General features: G+C 47.0%; 1 protein-coding gene across 1 annotated transcript; it reads left to right on the forward strand.

The window, feature by feature from the left end:
- The first annotated feature begins 5,130 nt into the window (after positions 1 to 5,130).
- Positions 5,131 to 7,113, forward strand: LOC117842628 (adenine/guanine permease AZG2). Its single transcript, XM_034723117.2, has one exon. The coding sequence runs from the start codon at positions 5,213 to 5,215 to the stop codon at positions 6,833 to 6,835; it is 1,623 nt and encodes a 540-aa protein (XP_034579008.1). The 5' UTR covers positions 5,131 to 5,212; the 3' UTR covers positions 6,836 to 7,113.
- Positions 7,114 to 23,408: the final 16,295 nt, after the last annotated feature.

The raw sequence follows: 23,408 nt of genomic DNA on the forward strand, positions 1-23,408 counted from the left end.
CTCCCGCCTGTTTTTTGGAAATGGATTTTATTTAACCTTTTCACTGCATTCCAGGATGAAAAACAAAACCTTCTCAGATTTTGTACATGCAAAAATATATTTAATTAACGAGTAAATTGACAATAAGTATGAAGTAATCATTATTTCTATACCAACTCATGTAGCCTGTAAAATATTTATTTTACTGCATTGCTGTGATCAATAAATTATTCAATTAAATTATTTGAATGCGCAGAAAAATCCATGTTAGTATGTGGTTAACAATGTTCATGTATATCTAAAAAATCTTCACCTAACAAATTTAATAACACATGAAATCATACATAGGGTAAATTACAAATTGTATCAATGCAGGCCAATCGTTGATGGTTACGAACAACAGTGCTCGTAGATTAAAGATCTCTTGTCTATCCTCATCCCACACACGTACACCTTCTTCCTTCCAGAGCTGTAAAAGGTCATCAACCAACGGCCTTAGGTACACGTCAATGTCGTTGCCGGGTTGTTTTGGGCCTTGGATAAGCGCCGGCATCATAATGAACTTCCGCTTCATGCACAGCCAAGGAGGAAGGTTGAACATACAAAGGGTCACAGGCCAAGTACTATGACCACTACTCAACTCACCGAATGGATTGAATCCATCAGTGCTTAAACCAAACCTTATGTTCCTTGCTTCACTTTCAAAGTCTGGGAATGTTCTATCAATTGATCTCCACTGTGCCCCATCTGCGGGGTGTCTCAGCATCTCATCTTCCTTACGGTCTTCTTTGTGCCATCGCATCAACTTAGCATTCGCCTTGTTCCTGAACAAGCGCTTCAAGCGTGGTATTATAGGGAAATACCACATCACCTTCGCGGGAACTCTCTTCTTGGGAGACTGCCCCTCGACATCACCAGGATCATCTCGCCTGATCTTATACCGCAGGGCTTCGCAGACGGGACAAGCATCCAATTCCTCGTATTCATCACCACGATAGAGGATACAGTCATTAGGGCATGCGTGTATCTTCTGAACATCCAATCCGAGAGGGCAAATAATCTGTTTAGCTTCATATGTTGTGGACGGTAATTCATTATTCTCGGGGAGAATCTTCTTGACAATGTTCAACATCCCCTGAAATGCCTTATCGGACACACCATTTTTTGCCTTCCATTGCACAAATTCTAGTGTCGTACCTAGTTTTTTATGGCCCTGCTGGCAACTTGGGTACAACAATTTTTGGTGATCATCTATCATGCGCTGCAACTTTGCTGCTTCCTTCTCAGTTTCGCAATCTCTGTATGCATCTCGTATCACCTGACCAAGGTCATCAGTAGGGTCATTTTCTGCAAACTCATCTTCATCAGCCTCGCCCATTGTAGTACCTGCAAAAGCTTGGCCTGCAACCCAGTCCGGAATGGTGTCATCTTCCTCCTCCTCCTCGCCATCTTCCATTACAACCCCTAGTTCACCGTGCTTGGTCCAAACCAAATAGTTAGGCATGAAACCGTATTTAAACAAGTGGCTGTGAATAGTCCCCCAGGAATCCTTTGAATACTCCTTCCTGTTATTGCATTGGAAGCATGGACAACATACGAACCCATTCTCTGGCTTGTTCGCTCTTGCCACTTCGAGAAAATAATGCAAGCCATCAATAAACACCTTGCTCCGCCTGTCTGCATTATACATCCATTGCCGGTCCATCTGCATCGTATTACGCATGAAAATGGATTACACTTGACAATGGATTACGCGTGAAAATCAATTAAAGATCCAAACAACATGGTACAATACAACAACATGAAGATCCAAATACACATATTTAAATTAAAGTCCCAAACAACATTATACAATACAACAAGCCATCCACTGGTTATTATCAAGGAGAGGACTTTAAGCATCCTTGGACGGTGAAGATGAAGGTTCCGCTGACCCAACCTCATCCTTAGGTTTATTTGTGCCGCCTGAAACGGTAGTACTAAGTGGACGTGAAACACCCGTGATCATCTCGCGAGGATGTCCTCAACTGGGCGGCACCGCACTTCGTCATTAAAGAGGTTAGATGCTACGGAAAAGGGGACACGGTCACGATGTCCGTATCCACTCTTTCTCATAGAATCGAACCTCCTTCTTGACATACGTTGCTGCTCGGAGGAGAACATCCTCGGCGAGATGAACACGGTATGCAAGTTCAACAAGTAGCAGAAGTCATCTATGTACAAAAATTCTTTCCTTACCACTACAGAAGTTGTTGAACTTGAAGACCGTGTTCATTTCGCGAGGATGTCCTCAGCTGGGCGGCACCGCACTTCGTCATGAAAGAGGTTAGATGCTACGGAAAAGGGGACACGGTCACGATGTCCGTATCCACTCTTTCTCGTAGAATCGAACCTCCTTCTTGACATACGTTGCTGCTCGGCGGAGAACATCTTAGCAGAAATGAACACGGTATGCAAGTTCAACAAGTATATGGATTTAAAAAACCATATTGAATTTGATAAGATAAACCATCTAGACAAGGTAGCATCATTTTTAAACCACTGAAATAATGCATACTATATATGACACATCAATCTCCCTCACATTCTAGCTCAAAATACCTCTCCATTTTTCTACTTCATCATCACATTGTAGCAAATAATCTTTCCATCTCCAAAGCATAAATCAAAGCATAACACGAGGATGAAGTAGCAAACCTTCGCAACACTTGTGTTGGCTGAGTCAAATTCCCACGAAAATGAGGGGAAAAACTTCGGGCAGCACCTCCCTTGCTTTGGCACCACCGGAGGGTAGGTGAAGCTCAGCTCTCTATCAATGTGCTGGACTGGCTCGGGCTGGAGGAAGAAGAAAGTCTCTGTCTCGATATAGTGGGGGATGAGTTTTTATCCCGGTTAAAAACTCCAACCGAGACAAAAGGAAACACCTTTTGTCCCGGTTGGAAGTTAGTCCCGGTTGGAGGATCCAACCGGGATAAAAGGGACACCCTTTTATCCCGGTTGGAACAACCAACCGGGACTAACCCTTTTATCCCGGTTGGTGCCTCCGACAGGCCCCCTCTAGCCGTTGCAACCGGGACTAAAGGGGGGCCTTTAGTCCCGGTTGCAATTACCAACCGGGACTAATGCTCCCCTCCAAATTCCCGCACCCCGGCGCACCCCCTTTTGTCCCGGGCCACTTTTAAACCGGGATAAAAGGGGGCGGATCGAAAGTCAGTTCTCTACTAGTGTTTCCTAAGTACTCTGCTAGCTGGTCACGGGGTCATTGATCACCATAATTTACGAATTTACGGAGCAACTGCTGTTTTTGCTTTTGCTGTCTCTGTGTGACGTGGCAAATTTTTTACAGACAGCGGCTATCTACACAGTTGTATATACCCTAAGCAATGAAGACGAAATCCAGCCGGTTTGCGCACCGCTGACGCTGCGAGATCTTTCCATTGGCAGATACTGGTGTACATATCCACTGGGGCGTATCCACGCTTACATCACAGCCTCACTGTACGCTTTGGCCGCGAGTACGTAGTACCTGCACTGTTCTGTTGGGGAGACCGACAAAGACCTCTGCCAATTTCATAGGTCACTCGCGTGGTACGATACACATCAGCGCATGTGAAGTCTATCGCACGATACTGCTACAATTTGCGCATTATTCTGTAAGTTCGTTCTTACAGACAGGTGATTTTGGTAGAAATTACGACGGTCATTTATTTCATCAGAGAAAAATAAATTTACAGCATCCATGGATTGGAAGTATCCTAGCTAGAACGAAGGAGAAACACAGGGGCCTGCGTAAATGTAGAAATTTTATGGAAACAAATCAGTTTCAATATAAAAGCTTTGGATCATTATGAGATTGCCGGCAAAGTGGATTCAGTGATAGAATATGAGAGTAATCATAGCTTGGTAGTTGCTAGCTGCTACATGGTCATGATAGTAGGGGAAAAAAAAAGAAAAATACATGGCATGCTGCCAGCTAGCGTGGTACTCCGTAGATATTATACAAAGCCGGCCTGTACAGCAGGATAGTTGAAAGTTTTGCCAAGTTGTGAATATCAAAGACCGTACGTACCCATATTCATTCCTCCATTCGCTTCCAATGGTGTACGTTTTGATTGACCTCGTGCTGCAAACGTGCAGGCCTCACGCAACGCAACCAAAAAACAACGTACAATTTTCCTATAATATTTGTTGTGGCTCTGAACACATTTGTTCGTATCATTTTTTTGTTGATACTGGTTCGTATCAGTTGAAGCTCCCTGGCACACAAGTGGGTTGTTTCTATTCTGAACTACAGAGAAACCTTGCATGTTCCCCGATACATGATTATCCCATTGGGCGCCCAGTGGTGTAGTTTTTCGTGACTTCGCGCTGTAAACGTGGACACTTGAGGCAACGCACAACTCCTAGGCAATTTGCCTAAAATACTAGCAATATTATTCTTAGTGTATCCTGTCCATACTAATTAGCTAGTGGAATCTTTCTTTTTCCTATTACTACTGAAGAAACTATGTGTTTCTTTTGTGAATAACTCAGCTGGTAAGATTTCTCGTGGTGGAACCTACTCATCAAAGTTCGAGTCCTCGACTTTGGTGCTTGTATTTTTCTGGATTTATTTTAGGATTTAACCGGTGCTTTTCTTCCAGTGTAGGGGACGTGCCCGTCGACAGTGAGATACCAGTGGTGACTTCGTCAATCTCGAGAATTTGACGACTCAATCTTTCGTAGCGGCGAGTGTACGTGTGTGTATGTGAGCATTCTGTACCGTGTGAATCGCAAAAAAAACTATACAGTATAGGTTGAAACTGATGTCACGCAACTTTAATTTGCACATCTTATGCAACTTTATTTTCAGGCTGGTACAAAAGTGAAACTTACGTATAACTGACTAAGTAACTGATCATCAGTTCCTAATGAAATCCTGCAAAGTACTTAATCTCAGTGCTAGTCACGTGACCAGAGGGACGATCAGCTAGTCGTCACAAGTTAAATATCATGACACGCAGAATAAACTTCTGAAAAGTGGACCCTGCTAAATTCTCTGTGCGCAGCATTCCCAGGAAACGACGCCCGGTGTGGGCCCACCTCACATCTGCCAACCCCAAACGTTTCTAGCTTGAACCCTCTCCACTAACTTGCGCTATAAGTTCCGGGTCCCCCAGACTCGTAAGACCACGAGTCGCAACTCAAGTCTCAACTCATCAACTCTCAGCTCGTGTTAGAGAAGAGCAAGGAAATGACGTCGAAGAGGACGGCACCATGGCACAGGCTCTCGGAAGCCGAGGCCGCCGTGAACCGCGCCGTGGCGTCGAGCCGCGTGGGGTGGTACTTCAAGCTGGACGCCCGCAAGAGCTCCTTCACCAAGGAGCTCCGCGCCGGCGCCGCCACGTTCCTCACCATGGCCTACATCATCTCCGTCAACGCGGCCATCCTGACCGACTCCGGCGGGCCGTGCACGGTGCGGGACTGCACGGCGGTGGGCGGCGCGAAGTCGACGGCCGCGCCCGGGCCGGAGTGCACGGTTGGGCCTAACCCGGGGTACGAGCAGTGCCTGGCGCGTACGAAGAGCGACCTGATCGTGGCCACGGCGGTGGCCGCCATGGCCGGCTCCTTCGCCATGGGCCTGTTCGCCAACCTCCCGCTCGCGCTGGCCCCCGGCATGGGCGCCAACGCGTACTTCGCCTACAACATGGTCGGGTTCCACGGCTCGGGTCCCATCACCTACAGCACGGCGCTCGCCGTCGTCATGCTGGAGGGCATCGTCTTCTTTGCGCTGTCCGCCGTCGGCCTCCGGTCCAAGCTGGCGCGGATGATTCCGCGAAACATCAGGCTCGCCTCCGCGGTCGGCATCGGCTTGTTCCTGGCATTCACTGGCCTCCAGGCGCACCAGGGCGTCGGGCTCGTCGGCGCCAGCCCGTCGACGCTGGTCACCCTGACAGCTTGCTCCGAGGTGGACCCGACCACCGGCGCGTGCCTCGACGGCACCATGCGGAGCCCGACGTTCTGGCTCGGCGCCGTCGGCTTCCTCATCACGGCGACGTGCCTGGCGAGGGACGTGAAGGGGAGCATGATCTACGGCATCCTGTTCGTCACGGTGGTGTCGTGGATCAGGGGCACGAGCGTGACGGTGTTCCCGGACACGCCGGCGGGCAATGCCGGCTTCTCCTACTTCAAGAAGGTGGTCGACTTCCACATGATCAAGAGCACCGCGGGGCACCTGAGCTTCGGCGGTTTCCGGCACGGCAACGTGTGGCTCGCCCTGCTGACCCTGCTCTACGTGGATGTCCTGGACACGACGGGGACAATGTACTCCATGGCCGAGTACGGCGGGTTCACGGACGAGTCCGGCGGGTTCGAGGGCGAGTACCGCGCTTTCCTCGTGGACGCCGGGTCGACGGTGCTCAGCGCGGGGCTCGGGAGCTCCACCGTGACTACCTACGTCGAGTCGACGGCGGGGATCCGGGAGGGCGGGCGGACGGGGCTGACGGCCATCACCGTGGCCGCGTGCTTCCTGGCGTCCCTCTTCTTCGGCCCGCTGCTGATGAGCGTGCCACCGTGGGCCGTGGGCCCGTCACTGGTGCTGGTGGGCGCGATGATGATGCGCGTGGCCAAGGAGATCGAGTGGGGCGACATGAAGGAGGGCGTCCCGGCCTTCGTGACCATGGCGCTGATGCCGCTGTCCTTCTCCATCGCCAACGGCATCATCGGCGGGCTAGGCGTGTACGTCGCGCTACACTGGTACGACTGGGCGCGCCACGGGTACGGCAAGGTGAGGAACGTGCTGGACGAGCGGCGGAACCAAGTGGCCGCCGCCGCGGGCGAGGTTGGCCCTGCTGCGGCGGCGCAGGATGCCGTGTGAGCTCCGTTGTTGCGCAAGATCGTAGAAAGGCCATGTTGCTCAGTAAATCAGTAGTAGGTTGATTAGTTCTTTTATTAGTATATGGTCACTTTTGGACTTAATTTGGGGGAGAGGGCGTTGTGATTATGATTGGGGATTACTGGATTAGGCTGGGGGCACGGCGTGGTGCTGCGCGGCCCTGTGTATGGTAAAGGAGTGGGAACGGGGTCTGGGAGATTCTTGATGTGTAAGGAGGTGTGTTTGTACTTTGACCATCATTGCAGCGTTCTCATTGATTCCCTCCCTGCCTTTGGCACGTTTCTTTTTCTGACATATTCGTGGGAACATGCATGAGCGACTACAGTACGTTTTTGTGCGAGGGTCAGGTCAATGCCATCATTGTGAGCGACCGACTACCGTCGAAGCAACAGAACTGGTTGCTGACTAGTGCGCGAACAGCAGGGGGCTTGCTGTCACTGGACCACCTATCATGCGAGGCTGGCCTGCTCCGTGTGCTATCCCTGTTTAGGTTTCATATGAATCAATGAAAGGTGTTGTTTGCACAAGGGGACGAAGAAGGCTGGCGCTGCTGTTTTTGTATGACTTTGTTTATATTTTACACCATCCCAGTACACAAAGAATTATGAGCTGGCTGTTTGGCACATGCTGGTATCATGGATCATTAGGTCAGTTCTTATAATTTGCTAGGCAGTAAGCTAAGTAGATAAGGTCATCAAGAGCCACTATCTAGAACTTTGTGTCATGTGGGTGCTATCGCAAAGACAAATTCGCAGGTAGTACCTCACAGCGCCCGAATCTTATCCAGGTATGGTGTCCTATGCCCGGCTGTTTCCCTGTTTCATCCAACGAATCCGTTCATCTCCTCCGTCGCAATACGCACAAAGAATATATAAAGGAAAACACATAATCTATCAAATGAGCACAAAGAAAAGAATTAGGCATAAGAATTTTGTGTCTTTGAGTTAAGAAAGACAAAAAAACACAAGAATACCAGTATGTGTAAAGCAAAAGGCAAATGCAACATAGCTTGGCATGCATGCATGTATAGGAACTAAACCAAGGAAAAAACATGGACAAAACAATTTTCTGCATGTATCAAGTAGTATAAGATCTTCACATCTTCTAGCAATCCATATTATTTGTGAAAAGCCTCTGCGCCTTAAGGATAAAGAAGGTCAAAATTCTATTATCACGCTCGAAGTTTTCAGAGCTAATGGTACTCCATTTAGAGGGTGTACATCACAATTATACAGATTATCTGTTTTATCTAGCATCAATATCCAGACTTTTTATTCGCTAAAATTGAATCCTTGATTATCCATTTTGTTAAGTTTTTTAAATTCATTTTAATGCGATTTGCTTCATTTTTTATCTGCTTACAACCCTAGATCTATTTGTGGAATGTACATCACAGATAAGATCCGATAATTTTATCTGCTGGGCTGGATTTATATTATGAAAAGTGGATATTGTATCGTATACATTACAAAGAGGACCTTAAATAGACAAAAAAAACTACAACAAAGTTCTTGAGATGTCCCTGCTCATCTCCTTCAACCCGACCATAGATAAGTAACGCGTGTTACCATCCATTTGTTCATCTTTTTCATCCTCTTCTGCATTAACATTAGTAGGGTATACTAGAAGCAACAACGAGAAAAATGTCACGTCATAACAACCTTGAACCTGGTTCAGTAGCCGTGTGTTTGGTTAGTGGGTTGGAGTGGGTTGGAACGGGTCGGACCCCCTTCGTCCCGCGTTTGGTTGAAAGTGAGGTGGGTTGGGTTCGACCCATGTAGGGAATATGCCATATAGATGCGGGTTGGAATGATCCCCTCAAAACGAGCGGACCATTCCAACCCAGTCGCTCGGCTTTGACACTGTTAGGGAGAAGCAGGCGCGGTGGGGGCGCAGGCGGGCATGGTGGCGGGGCGCAGGCCAGCGGCGGGGGCTCGCTGATGGGCGCAGTGGGGGCGTAGGCCGGCGGCGGGGGCGTGCAGGCGGGCTTGGCGGCGGGGTGCAGGCCGGCGGTGGGGGCTCGCTAGTGGCGCAGCGGGGCCTCGCTGGTGGGGAGGAGCGCGGGCCGGCGAGCGCGGGCCGACGAGGAGCGGCGCGGCGGGGGCTTGCTGGCCGGCGCGGCGAGGCGGGGGCGCGGGAGGAGCCGGGGCCGGGAGTTATGGGGCCGGTGAGGAGTGGCGCCGGGGAGGACAGAGCGGGAGTTGGTAAGGGGAGCTCCACCCGCCGGGAGGAGAGAGCGGCAGGGGAGGAACGGGGCGCCGGCGAGGGGAGGAGTGGCGCCGGGGAGGAACGGGGCCGGTGAGGAGCTATGGTCGGGGAGGAAGAAGATAGATGCGGGAAGAAAAAAAGAAGAAGGGGATGACAGGTGGGCCCGCAGCTGACAGGTGGGGCCCACAACTAACGGTGTTAAAAGGACATCCATTCCAACCCTCTCAACCTCTTCAACCAAACAAAAGATTGGGTCTAACCTATCCCTCTTTATCCCTCTCATCCAAACGCGAACTGGGTTCACTCCGACCCACAAAAATGGGTTGGCTCTGACCCGACCCACATCGTCCCAAAACCAAACACATGCTAGGTTTTCCTTGACACACACTTTCTAAGTCATACAAAACTACTTACAGAAAAAAAAAGAAAAAAACATGCGGTAGCAAGAAAAGCTTATTAGCTATCACACCTCATCCTCCCCAAATATAAGGCCAGTCTCAGTGGAGTTTCATGGGCATTAAATCCTATACCACATCAATAGTTTTGCTGACTTGGTAACCTGATTATGAGGAGAGAGAAGAGGAGAGTTTCATCCCTATAAAATCTAGCTGGCACAGTTACCTAGTCCCATGAAACCTAATGAAACTTGCATTGAAGATGTTATAGTTTCATCGCATGACACAATTAATCATAACTCTATGCAAAAATTAATTGCTGCATGTTGTCTATGAAACTGTGCAATGAAATTGTACACTGAGAGTGACAGTTTTATTTTATTGAAAAGATGACACGACAGTCTTGGTAACAATGCGAGGAAATCGTGGAGTGAGACTGGCCTTAAGAACCTACGATATTTGAATTTTGTCCCTGAATATAATGAAGGATTTCCGTGGCTCAGCCATTAATATTGGGCCAATCAAATCAAGAGCTGGTCAATCGGAAGCTGGCCTGACTGCTTTAATGAGGGGGCATGAAAGACTTTTCTTGCCTATTTAATTTGCCTTAAACATTCTGGTAGTAGGTCCTTATATTTAGGGATTGATGGGAGTATCAAATAGTAGGGGGACAAGCATTGGCTTAGAAGAAAATATGATAATGGAATACAGGAAGTTTTTAGGTATGGTAACCGTGCTATAGAAAAGGAAACTTTTAGGCATAGAAATAACAAACAACGTTTTCTCGTGCATGCACTAAAAAGAGAAGAATCGAACTACCTTATACATTTTATAGCATAGAACTGGCCTTCCATCCAAGTGTTTTTGTCTCGGTTAACATTAAACTCATGACTAAAGTACTTTTAGTCTTGGGTTAAAAATGTACCACCGAAGGCCACCGCGGGGAGGGGGTTGGGGTGCTTTAGTCCCGGTTGTATTACAACCGGGACTAAAGCCCTCCACTTTAGTCCCGGTTGTAACGGCTACAAAAAATCCCATCGACGTTCCCCCTTTTGTCCCAGTTGGAATTTCCAACCATGACAAAAGACCCCCTTGAAAGGTTTAGTCTCGGATGGTAATTTCATTCGGAACAAAAGGGGGTCTTTTTTTCCGGTTGGAGTTTCCAACTGGGACAAAATCTCCTCTCCTATAAAATCACTAGACTGAGAGCTTTTCTTTCTCCCTTAGCCCGAGCCACTCCACCAGAGACATTTGGCCTTCTCTACATGGCGAGCAAGCAACCTTAGGGGAGGTGCTGCCTGAATTTTTTTCCTCATTTTCATGGGAGTTTCACTCATCCAAAGTGGTGTGAAGGTTAGCTACTTTATCCTTCCTTCATTTATTGTTATTATACTTTGTTTTATGCTTTAGAGAGGTATGCTTAGGGGAGAATGGAGAGATTTTATTTATACATGTTTTTTACCTAGAATTTGATGGATAGCCTGCTTGTTATATATGATTCGTATTAGTTAAAAGAATATTATTAATATTAGGTATGGGAAAAAAATAGAGTAAATGTGTTTTTAATATTTAGTCATTGCAATAAAATTAAGGTAAATAAATTGTAGGTGTAAGAAAATAGAATTTGGTCATTGCTACAATTTTACATGTCACTGTAATTAACAATAATTGTATTTCTTTGACCAATAATTTATTTATCCCATGTTTAATGTAAAAACTAAATATTATAAACACACTTACTCTATTTTTTCCCAAAAACTAAATATTATAAACACACTTACTCTATTTTTTCCCTCACCTAATATTGATCAAGTTCTTAATGTAATACAAAGCCCTATGTTCATTTTCCATGTAATACGTTGCAGATGGACCGGGAATGGATGTACCACCTGCATTCCTCCGATCCCAGAGAACAGTGCCTGCACATGGTATGATGTGCACATAAGTCAATCTTCTCCGAAATCTATCCGATCCCAGAGAACAGTGCCTGCACATGGTATGATGTGCACATAACTCAATCTTCTCCGAAATCTATGGAGAGTCACCTCTACTCCTCCAGTACTAGAAAATAATAGTAGAACAGAAGACCTTCAAATCCACAAACTCCAGCTGAATATCATAAAAGAATCTTGAAATAGTATTCCAAACACCTTTTGGAACCTAATTCTCATAATAGAAGTATGCTGGCCCAATATCCTCTTCAGGCTCTGTTCATTGACATTGACCTAGCGGCTTTTGGTTGGTTTTGGCTTGCCACCATGGGCCATGCTCACACATCTTTTGCCGAGATGGGCTATTGTGCGTGTGCCACCACACTTCTATTGTGAGAATGTGGTACTTACTCCAAAAGACATTTGGACAATTATCTGTAATCTCTAATGTATATGTATCTTTATTATCTTGTTATGAGTGTAATATTAATATGTATCTTTAGTGATTGTTATGAAGGTTGAATAGTGTAATTTTCATGTGAATTGTTTTTATCTTTATGAAGGTTAATTGGTGTAAATTATGAATATTGATCAAGTTCTTTATCTAATACGAAGACCTATGTCCATTTCTTACATAATAATTTATTTATCTGATATTTTTTTTGCAAGGACTAAATATTATAATCACATTAAACTCTATTTTCCTCTACCCAATATTGATTAAGTTCTTTATCTAATACAATGACCTATGTCTATTTCTCACATAATACGATGTAGATGGACCAGCAATGGATGTATAACGTGGACAGATGGACCAAGGAGTTTGTTGATGGCTTGCATTACTTTCTCAAAGTGGCAAAGCCAATAAGCCAGAGAAAAAAATCATATATTGTCCATACTTCCAATGCAGTAACAAGAAGGACTACTCTTCCTGGGGGACTGTTCACAACCACTTGTTTAGATACAGTTTCATGCCTAACTATTTGGTTTGGACCAAGCACGGCGAAAGAGGGATTATAATGGAAGACAACGAGTAAGAGTAGGATGATAACAAATTTTTGGACTGGGCTGCAGGCCAACCTTTTGCAGATACTACAATGGGAGAGGCTGATGAAGATGAGTTTGCAGAAGATGACCTATTGATAATCTTGGTCAGGTGCTACGTGATGCACACAGAGATTGCGAAACTGAGAAGGAATCAGAAAAGTTGCAGCGCATGATAGATGATCACAAAAAATTGTTGTACCAAGATTGCAAGCAGGAGCATAAAAAACTAGGTACCACACTAGAATTTCTGCAGTGGAAGGCAAAAAATGGTGTGTCTGATAAGACATTTTAGGGGATATTGAAAACTGTAAATAACATTATTACCGAGAATAATTGAGAGACAAAGTTGACATGTGCCTTGGTCTATTTATGATGAGTGATTGACTAGATGATCTGGGACTTTACCCGTTGAGTTCATATTCCATATGCACTTGATTATGCTAATGGCTAACTGGAGGTGTGAGTTGTGTTGCGGTGGTTGTATAAAATATATCTTGTGTGTTGTGTCTGTTGGCTTGTGATGTGCAGGTGTAGGATGCGACATGGCGTCGACGGCATGAGGTGAAGGTCAAGCGAAAGGTTCATGCCGATGTACTAGGGCTGTGAAGGGTGGACACGAATAGGCTTGAACCGAGGGACCCGAGGAGTCCGAACGGAGTCATGGGCGATCCACATGGTGCACGGATGAGCAAGAGTACACGGATGGTGATGGAGACGGTATCGGTCCAGTCAAGCAGGACGGAGGCAAGTCGAGTAGGAGGCCCAGGAGCCGGGAGTGAAAGACTTGGAGGTGTCAAAGGCTTGGCGGAGGCTGGACACGCGTTAATATCGGTGAGTCACGTCATGCGCAGCGTGCAAAAGGGTTTGACTGGTTTGACCTCAAAACCGGGGGTGAATCACGCCTTGCAGGGCGTGCGAGAGGGTTTGACCGGTTTGGCCTCAAAACCGAGGATGAGTCACGCCTGCAGGGTGTGCAAGAGGGTTTGACCGATTTGACCTCAAAACTGGCGGACGAGTCGGAGGATGCGTGGCACCATCGTGAAGCTTGCGTCGAGGCGAAGCGAAGTCGTGAAGGCGCCAGGTCCGTCCGATGTACGAAGAAAAAGTTGGACGATTTTGCCCCTAGGGTGTTTGGAGTTGTATTGTTCATGTAAGGGCAACTTGGGAAATAGCCAAGTGTCTATATATATGAGAGATGGTCGGTTGGGGCAGCCATCCTGTAACGACTTAGATTTAAATCAGCCGAGTTAAATCTTAAGACAAGTTCCCTAATCTGGTCAACTCAAACTGTTTTAGCCACTATGGCTAAGTCTGGAAAATCAGTCTGATCTCACGCCTTAGGGTGGATTTATCTTTGGTAAGTTGAGCTGAACATCCAGAAATTCCTTTATGAAAGTTGGAGAACGAAGTCCCTGCTACGACTTTGTTAGTTGGACCTTAATCCAATTCATCTTCGAAGGTTCCCAAATCTGTAGTTCAAATCAGCCCCGACCCCTGAAGCCTAGCAAACCTCCGTTTTTCTCTAAGCCCCGAAACCGGTGTTCCTCCAAACTTTGGAGCTTTGGATCCCCTAAATCCACTGCGTTTTTGGACTCGGTCCAATTTCAAGAGTTGGGCCTTGGCCTGAGTTCTACAACTCTTGTTAAGGCAGTAGAAGTGGTGCAGTTCGGAAATTGAGAGGGCAAGAGACTGGAAGATGGATCCAGAAAAGGATCCCACGGATATCTCGGGCCAAGCACGCCAGAGCAAGCATGCGCCCTGTCTTAGAGCCCCGCCGCCGCATGGCATAGTCTCACCGACGAGGGCCGCTCGCCAAGTCGCCGACCGCGACAAGATTGATTAGCGCGCCTCCTTTCCAATCACGCGCAGAAGCGCCCTGCTGTCTCTGCACCTCGTCTCGTCCCGCCCGAAATCTCGCCGGCCGCGCCAGGCGTCCTGCCGCCGCTGCAACCGAAGATTGGCCGCTGCCGCGCCAGTCCGCCTCACCTCCTGCGTGCATCTTCTCACCAGGATCCCCAGCCGCGCGCCCCAACACCTTCCGGCTTTTCCCTCGTACCTCAGCCGCGCGCGCGCCCCACGATGATACCTCCTTCGCCAACCACTGCGCCGGCATTGACAACTCTTTTCCCCCACCTCGCCAGTAGCGTGCCTCGACAAAGCCTCTAGTCTCGCGCTTGCTAGCATCGCATCGCTCGCCTTGTCACCTCGCCTACAGTGCCCTCTCCTGCAGTGCATCCTTGTCCCTCCTATCCGCCGATACAGAGCTGCTGCAACCAATCCGCCGCCTGACGCGACCAGGCACGCGCTAGACCTCGCCAATCCTTCCGTCCAGCAAAACTGCGCCTGCATAGCTCTGTCTTCAGTGCCCAATGACCGAAGAGTCCTATCCCCGAAGCTCCGCTTCGCCGGCCAATGGAGACATCGACCAATCACTGCCACGGCAGAGCACTCCATCCTCTTCGATCTTATCCTCGCGCTGCTCGAACTCTTCCTCTTCCGCGTAGCTATAAAAGGGGTACCAGAGCCTCTACCGAAGTTCCCTTCACCATCGTTGCCTTGCTGCACTTTCCTCTGTTTCATGCTCAAGCGCTACCACATAAGCTTTCTGTGGAGCTTCCCTTCCACCCAACACCTCGCCAGCCGTTTTGCCTTCCTTCGTGCTGTGCTAAGAGCGTGCTTGTTTCCCACAAGAAACACCGCTGCCGTCGGAGCACTGCCGGACCTCGCCACCGCCCAAGCCTTAGCGCCTTTCATCGTTCCGCCTGAGCTTGCTTCCTTCTGACCCCAACACTTCACCAGTAGGCCCAAAAGTAAGCTGCCGACCCTTGTCCGTTTCGCCCGAACCCTTGTCCGTTTCGCCCGACCCCTTGTCTATTTCGCCCGACCCCTCTCCGTTTCGCCCGACCCCTATCTGTTTCGCCCGACCCTTGTCCGCCTCGCCCGAGGGCTCGGTTGTATCTTTTCTTTTGACCAAGGATATCTGTGTAAAATTTTGGGGACTTCTCTGTGTTAAGTCTGAGGACCCCGGTACAGTTATTCCTTAGGTCTAAGGGTCAGATCGTAAGTTTTTCCCGATCCGACTCTTTTATCTTGTTCTCTATCAACAGAAGCTTGGAAAATTCAACTTAAATCGAGGAAAAATCCGAAAAGTATGAAATCACTTGGGTTAGAATCCTCTTCCTGAGTAGAATCCAATAAAATGGGATTTCACACCTTTCCTGTAGTTTTGCTACAGTTTTGGGGCTAGCTCTTGCAAGTGTTGTTGAAATAACCATCTAAGTGTTTTAACCCCTGCATTTGCATTCAGTGTAGAGCTAAACCTCGCTGACGGCATGTATGAGCTGCACCCGGTGCCAGAAGACGGAGCTGTAGCCGAGCTGCCGCCTGCAGGAGCTGAAGCCGAGAACGTTGAAGATCAGTTCGCTTCTACCCCACTCGAAGGCAAGCCTCGGAGCATAACCCAATCTTTCTAAACTTGCGCATGCCTTCATTTGTATGTATGTGCATTTACGTTATAGGAGTTGTTTGAAACCATAGATGCATGACTCAGTTCCCTTGATCTGAACACTAGTATGATAAGTCCGAATAGTTGCAGTGCTTAACAGGACTCGGTAAAAGTCGAGTGATTCCCTGTCACTCGCGAGTTATAGGAGTTGCTTGCTCTCCTTCGGGTTACAACTATAAGGACGGTGGACGGGGCAGGGCTATGTGAACTATTTTGGTGGTCGGTGGATTGCCCCGTTTGTCTACATGAAATTGTTTAAGGTCGGAAAGTGTTGGTGTTCGTGATCAAGTGTTTGAAAGTACTAATCTCATACCTAGTATGGGATGGGGAAGCCTAGTACCTGATTGAACTAGGGCGTGGCTTATACTCCTGCTGTCCCTGGAACGAGGTTCCCATGGTGCATCATGTGGGTGCAAGTGCGGTCACAGTACGGCAAGAGGTCGGGCTTGTGGAGCATTGCATGCTAAGGGAAGTTTGGACCTGACACGTGCCTGGGAATTGATGGGGATGGCCGACATAAGAAGCGACCCTTTGTGGTGCGCGGATGCGTAAGATTAGGTTCGCCATGCATGGTTAAGAAATTCGAATCGATTCGTTTGCCTCTAACAGTTTGAGACTGCTTGATCGCTATGCTACACTGAGTAAAGATGGAACATGATGATGATGTGAACCTTGATGCTTGTTCTACACTTTGTTTTGAAATTATGTTTGCTTAGCATAAGTTGCTAGTGTAAACTGGTTAATGAACTTAGAACTTGAGCTAAAAATATTGAAAGTAAGGACCTACTGTAGTCGCTTTTGGCAAAACAACCCCTCGGCCAAAGAGGCTTGCATGTCTAGAAGTTTGTGGAGTAGTTTCCCACCGGTCGGTTAAGTCTTGTTGAGCTTAGTAGCTCAGCCTTGCTTGTGGCACATCTTTCAGGTGATGTTAAAGCTCCTGAGTTTGTTGCTGTCGGCACTTGGCCTTCCCAGCTTCCTCCTGGGTGGACGGTCGAGTGGGATCCCTCCTCGGACGGCGAGAAGAGGGATCAGTGATGTCCTAATTGGCCTCATCAGTGACATCCGACCCCCGGCACTAGCTTCTGATGGTTTATCTTTAGCCGCTGCTTAAACACTCTGTAAAACTCTGATTTTCGAAATAGTGTTGCAATAAATTATTGAACTTGTTTAATTGTTGGATGATCTGTTGTATTCTCTGGAACCACTCACCTTCGCGTGAGCTATGCTAACTCGGTCCTGTATAGTGGTTTCATCGGATAAAATCCGACGGATTGCCGAATTAACTTGATTAAAGCATATGATCGCGTGTTAGGCGACTTAATTGTGCTTTAGCTAAGTTAATCCGAGCGGTTGCACCACACATCCCTTTGGTTGTTTTGGTGGGGGTTTTCTCATTTTGTTTGTGAGAGCCTTTATTAGAGGAAGAGAGGAGGGATCTTTGATTTGATCTTTTTGCCATCGTAGCTTTGTTTGTGCTTAGGATTGTCTTGTAACCGAACATGGTGAAGTAATCCAAGAATCAATTTCATGCTCAATTGCTTCTCCTTCTCAAGATCTGAAATTTATCTTTTTTTCTATTTTCGAAGCATTTTTTGGTGAATTTTTGGATCTCACGATTGACCGCAATTTGGGGTGTTTTTCTTGGAGCAAATCGGTGCTAGGATATGTGCAAGAACATCTAGGATGATCCCCTAGCAAATCCATGCACGAGCACCTTGAATTTTGAGATTTCCCAAAAATCCCCTTTGTTGCCCTTCCCAAATCCTTTAAATCTAGTAACCAATTCTTGGGTTTTTTGACTTGAGCCTTTGGGAATACCTTTGGTATGTTATTGTGAGTGTATGGTTCAAATTTCGTGATTTTTGGAGGTCTTTTGATCGAGTTTCGGATTTTTCCACCTTCCTCATGAAAGCTTTTTTTTGGAGTTCCGGAATATTCTGAAAATTTCCGAACTTCCGGAATTCTTCGAAGGTTTTTCTAGAAATTTCTGAAAGTCCAGAATTTTCCAAAGGATTTTCCGAAATTTTCCGAACTTTAGTGGTGGTTTTCAAATTTCTTCTATCGATATTTGTTTGGGCTTCTTCTTGCTTCCGCTAGTCTGAAATTAGATTCCTAGCATCATTTCTAGGTCCATTAGCTCCTGCATAGCGAAGGGGACTTGATGTTGTTAGAAGAGAGGCTTGTGGATTGGTTTGGAACTTTAGCCAAGGTTCATGGAGAAATTTTGAATCGGCTCCCATTCACCCCTCCTCTGGTCGCCTCTCCCGGTCCTTCAATTGGTATCAGAACTTGGTTAAGGATCACACAACCTTAATCGGCTTTGTGATCCACGGGGCGACAAGGTAAAGGGCATTTTTGCTTGCGGATTTTGTTTTCGAGAGTTGAGCTTGCTTTCGGATAATCTTAACCGGTGTTTTGAGCTATGACACCAAGCTCTTCTTCTTGTGTTTCATTGTCCTTAGGTAGGAGGAGTTCAGAGATTGAGTTGGAACTAGAACTGGAGGTGGTGATGGATCTCCTCGAGAACTACCAGGATGGTGATCTCACGAAGGGTGAGTTCTACCATGGGCTAAGAGACATGAGCCAACGTACGCTTGCAAAATGCATGGTTCTATGCAATCGTGTTGATGATTGTGAAGATGAGAATGAGAGAAACATAGAGCTTTCTGATGCTTTGCGTAGAAAGAATGAGAAGATGAAATGTTGTCTTGCTAGGTTGAAATGTGGAATTGCTCATTGTAAGTCACGTGCTTTAAATCCTTGCAATTCTTGTGATCCCTTGCTTAGAAAGAATGATGAATTGAACTCTTCTCTTGATTGCTTGAAATATGAAAATGACATGTTGAAATCCAATACCTCTATGCCATGTAATTCATGTGTTGCTCTGAATAATGATTTTGATAAGGCTAGAGATGAAATTACTTTGTTGAATTTAAATGTTTCTTTACCATGTGTTTCATGTGAGTCTTTGCTTGCTGAAATTAATGAACTAAAATTGACTCACACCACATGTGTGAATCAACTTGAGCATGTTAGGGCTGAAATTTGTGAAATGAAGTTTATGCCTTGTAGCATGTGCTCTATGCTTCTTGATGATGATGCTTGTCTTACTTCTTGTGATAATCATGATATCGTGCTTGATGTTAATAATGATGTTTGTTCATGCAGTATTGTTTACACATCATGCATTGAATTGAAAATGAAGTTTTGGCTTTGAGGCAAATGCGCGATGATATGAGTGCCAAGTTTGTTGAGCACAATGAGATGAGTGCCAACCTTGAAAAAGAAAATGAACTCTTGCGTACTACATATGCTAAGTGCATTGAAAAGGAGATGGATAATTTGAGAAATGCTCCATGTGGTACTTGTGATCGCCTCAAACATGAAAATGAGTTTTTAGCCACAAGATGCAAGAGTCTTTGTGCTTAGTATTTTGATTCTTGCAATTTTTGTCACTCCGATGTTGATGCTTCCAAAATTGCTTCTTCCTAATTGGAGTTGGCTTCTTGTGTTGAGCGTGAGTCTTTGGATGATAGCACTTGTGCTACTACTTTGGATAGCTCTTTTATAGCTAATCCTAAGCTTGGTGCTTCTTCCGGTATTGCCCAGGACAATTCAAGTGGCAAGGGTGCTTCTCACATTTTTGGAACTCATACTCCCAAACCGAAGTTCCATTGCACCTTTTGCAAGAAAGATGGGCATACCGTTGAGTTTTTCTTTCGCCATGTTGTTGACGCCGGTTTTTGACACGTGTTAGGTTCGGCGTCAAGAAGAGAAGAAAGTGGCTGGCGCGGTTGAACAAGAGGCTGTGGCTAGGGAAATCGGTCGATAAAGCTACAATGTTTCGGCTGATTAGCCGATGACGTCGATGAAGACTGGCCGATTGGAAGCTAGAATAGCTCGGCTGATATGGGCCTAAATGGGCCAAGGCGGTAACAAGATGAAGACAGAGTTGGCCCATAGAGGATTGATTGGTGTTCAACTCCGATGCGAGCTGTATCCGTATATATTTGTTATTTTGAATAAGAGATAAAATCATAGTCGGTTAGGAAATCAGTTGTAACAGGGTATAAATAGGTGCCTCACGAGGCTTGTAAAACAACCAACAATCATCAATACAAATCTAACTTTTCATGCAACTTTACTTTCAAGTCGGCGACTTCACCAAACCCTTTTCTTTTCACGAGTTTGTGCGAGTTGGCAGGGCTGCAATAACGCGATCTCCGGCCAATTTGTAAGTTCCGCGTTTTGAGTAATATCTAAGCTTTAACTTCGGGCGCATCGCTATTGTTTCATTTAGATTTATTCACCACTTATCGATATTCTCTAGAATTATAGGTTTTACCTGTTATTTTAATTTTTATCACCAGTTATCCAGCTGGAGGCACGAACTGTCGGCTATATTTACACACTATTTATTACCATACAGCTGATTAGATCTATTTCAGGTGTTGTTTCTGTAGCATCGGCTGTTCCATAGCTGGTCATCTTTACATTAAATCGGCCAATTCGCTGATACATCTTTTGGAGTAGATCGGAACTTCAGCCGATCGAATCTTTGGAATTTGATTTTATTTTCTTCCTTGTCAATTAACGGGTCAGATTGACTGGCACACTACGCGAACTGCATCAGAGCGACAACCCGAATAGGAGTTAAGAAGATTCTCCCGGGTCATGTGTTCGACATAGGAGTCAGGGCCACTGTCAGATTTTTTGCGTCAACACACTTTTGGCACGCCCGGTGGGACCAAAGGAAGATCCAACATATCGAAGGTGCTGAAATCTCGGAAGACAACATCATTGAGGTCACCGAGGCAGATCTCAAGGATGACCAGAGGGATGAGATGGCAAAGGCTATGGAAGAATTCAAGAAGGCATGCCTGCAATACTACAGTCGCACCAGGAGCAGGGAAGCCATCAAGAAAACAGCTCTCCCGAATCCTCACCAAATCACCATCACCGAAGACTCGAGGAAGATCTCCGAGATGATCTAGCAGTCTATTTATCAGGCCATAATTGATCAGTCCAAGGTGATGACTCACATAGTGTACAACACCGTCATCAGCTCTATGGCCAATGGTGTGGCACAAGGGTATCAGGGACTAGCTTACGCCCCTCCTATCAGTGCACCGGTTAGAAGCTTCTCGACGGCACCCAGCATGTTCCAATCGGCTCCTCAGCCGATGCAAATGCAGAATGGGGGCTACAACACTACAATGCCCCTAGGTTATAGTGGTGCACCGCCTTCTCCATCGCAAGTACCGTTTCCCCCTATAGCAGTTCCTCCTGTGCAACCGCCATCGATGACATTGGTGCAGTGGGGAACGGTAGGAATACCTGTCGATCTGGATCCGTCCACTAGTTATGGAGTGCCTCCAGGAGCTTACGTTCCAAGATCTCCGGTGCAGATGTCATTTCCATGGGCTCCCCGGCTGACAGTCCCGCAATATCAGCAGACTTCTCTGAAAATCGGTAGGGGGCAGGCGTTCCAGATCCCCTCAGAGCTGCAGCGCCAATAGTATTGTACGACGAGGCAGCAAATGCGCTACGACACATTGATCCTCCTTGTCAGCAGCCGTTGGCTCCTCAGCCAACTGTCCAACCGCAAGATCTGCAACACGCACCAATCTTCCACCCAGTCACTATGCTGCAAGTTTAACAGCGTGCGCCGGTGGCTCAGCCGATCGTACATCAGCAGCAGCAGTAGCAGCAGGTGGATTGGATCGAAAGAATAGCTGATATAATATAAGACCAGTTCGAGCTAAAACCAAAGGTGCAAACCTACGCATACAGGATGCTGTACCCGCCCACCTACAACCTGTTGCGGTTTCCTCATCGGTACAAGGTGCCCAACTTCACTAAATTCTCTGGCCAAGATGACACGTCTACGGTGGAGCACGTCAACAGATTCATCATTCAGTGCGGAAGCTGCTGCACAAGACGCTCTAAGGGTACGATTGTTCTCATCATCCCTGTCCGGGTCGGCCTTTCAATGGTTCACTACGCTGCAAGGTGCCCGACTTCACTAAATTCTCGGGCCAAGATGAAACGTCTACAGTGGAGCACGTCAACAGATTCATCATTCAGTGTGGACAAGCTGCTGCACAAGACGCTCTGAGGGTACGATTGTTCTCATCATTCCTGTTCGGGTCGACCTTTCAATGGTTCACTCCGCTACCGCCCAACTCCATCATCACTTGGGCCGATTTGGAAAAACAATTCCATAAGTAATTCTTTGCGGGGGTCCACGAGATGAAGCTATCAGACCTAACTAGCCTCAAGAAAAGAAGCGACGAGTTGGCGGCAGGCTATATACAGAGGTTTAGAGAGGTCAGGAACAAGTGCTACAGTCTGGTTTTGACTGATGGCTAGCTGGCCGATACCGCTTTTCAAGGGCTCCTACCGCACATCAAAGAAAAATATGCTTCCCAGGAGTTCGAGAGTCTGAGCCAGATAGTACATCGGCTGTCCGGTTAGGAGGTGCGCCCCTTTGACCAACAAAGAAACTTCCAGAAGAAGGTGGCGTACGTGGGAGGGTCCGATTCAGAAGAGGAGGCGGAAATCGGCTTGGCAGAATGGGTCAAAGGCAAAAAGCCAATCTCGTGCCCATTTGGAAAAAAGGAACCAGAGACGTTTAGCTTCAATACATCTAAGGCCGATAAGATCTTCGACTTGTTGCTACAGGAAGGACAGATCAAGCTCTCACCCTACCACATAATCCTGTCGACCGAACAGCTTAAGAAGATGAAATACTGCAAGTGGCACAATACCACATCTCACAACACCAATGAGTGCAAAGTCTTCCATCAGCAGTTACAGTTGGCCTTTGAGCAAGAGAGACTTAAATTTGAGGTCCCCACAAAACCAGCAAAACCGATGAAAATTGACCAGCATCCCTTCCCAGACCAAGGTGCTGACATCAGAATTGGCCAGGAGGAGCGGGGCTGTGGACCCTAGGAATCAGGTCTCGACCGATGATGTTAAAGGAAAAGACCGAGCAGAAATAGAGGATGAGAACCTGGAGAGGCCCTGTCGGCCTATCACGTCTCGGGATCTACACAACAAGTACCAAAGGCAACAGGAAGACATGAGACGTCAGGAAGAGATGATGCGCCGGCACGAGGACCACTGGAGGTGTCCATTCTTCATCCACTATTGGGAAAACAATCTCAAATTGCCGTCAGCCAACAACTGCCCTGAGTGCAACGGCCAGTACCGCGGCAGCTGTCCGCTCAAGAGGTCGTGGTCCAGAGATCGAGGACAGGAGCCGATCAGCGGAAATAGGCTCGAACAAGAAGACAGGTGCGTTTTAGTGCATGATTGGTTGGGGGCAGAGTAAATGAGTATAATCGGCTGGGGGGCAGAGCTAGCACATATAATCGGCTGGGAGAGATGGCCGACGCAAGAATCTCTGACGAAAATCCGTTAGGCTGAGAACCGTACTGGGAACGTACGAAACCACTAGGTAA

Source organism: Setaria viridis, chromosome 2, assembly GCF_005286985.2.
Source record: "Setaria viridis chromosome 2, Setaria_viridis_v4.0, whole genome shotgun sequence".
Classification (NCBI taxonomy): domain Eukaryota; kingdom Viridiplantae; phylum Streptophyta; class Magnoliopsida; order Poales; family Poaceae; genus Setaria; species Setaria viridis.

Coding starts and splice junctions, on each gene's coding strand:
- LOC117842628 (XM_034723117.2), top strand. CDS start 5,213: ATGACGTCGAAGAGGACGGCACCATGGCACAGGCTCTCGGAAGCCGAG.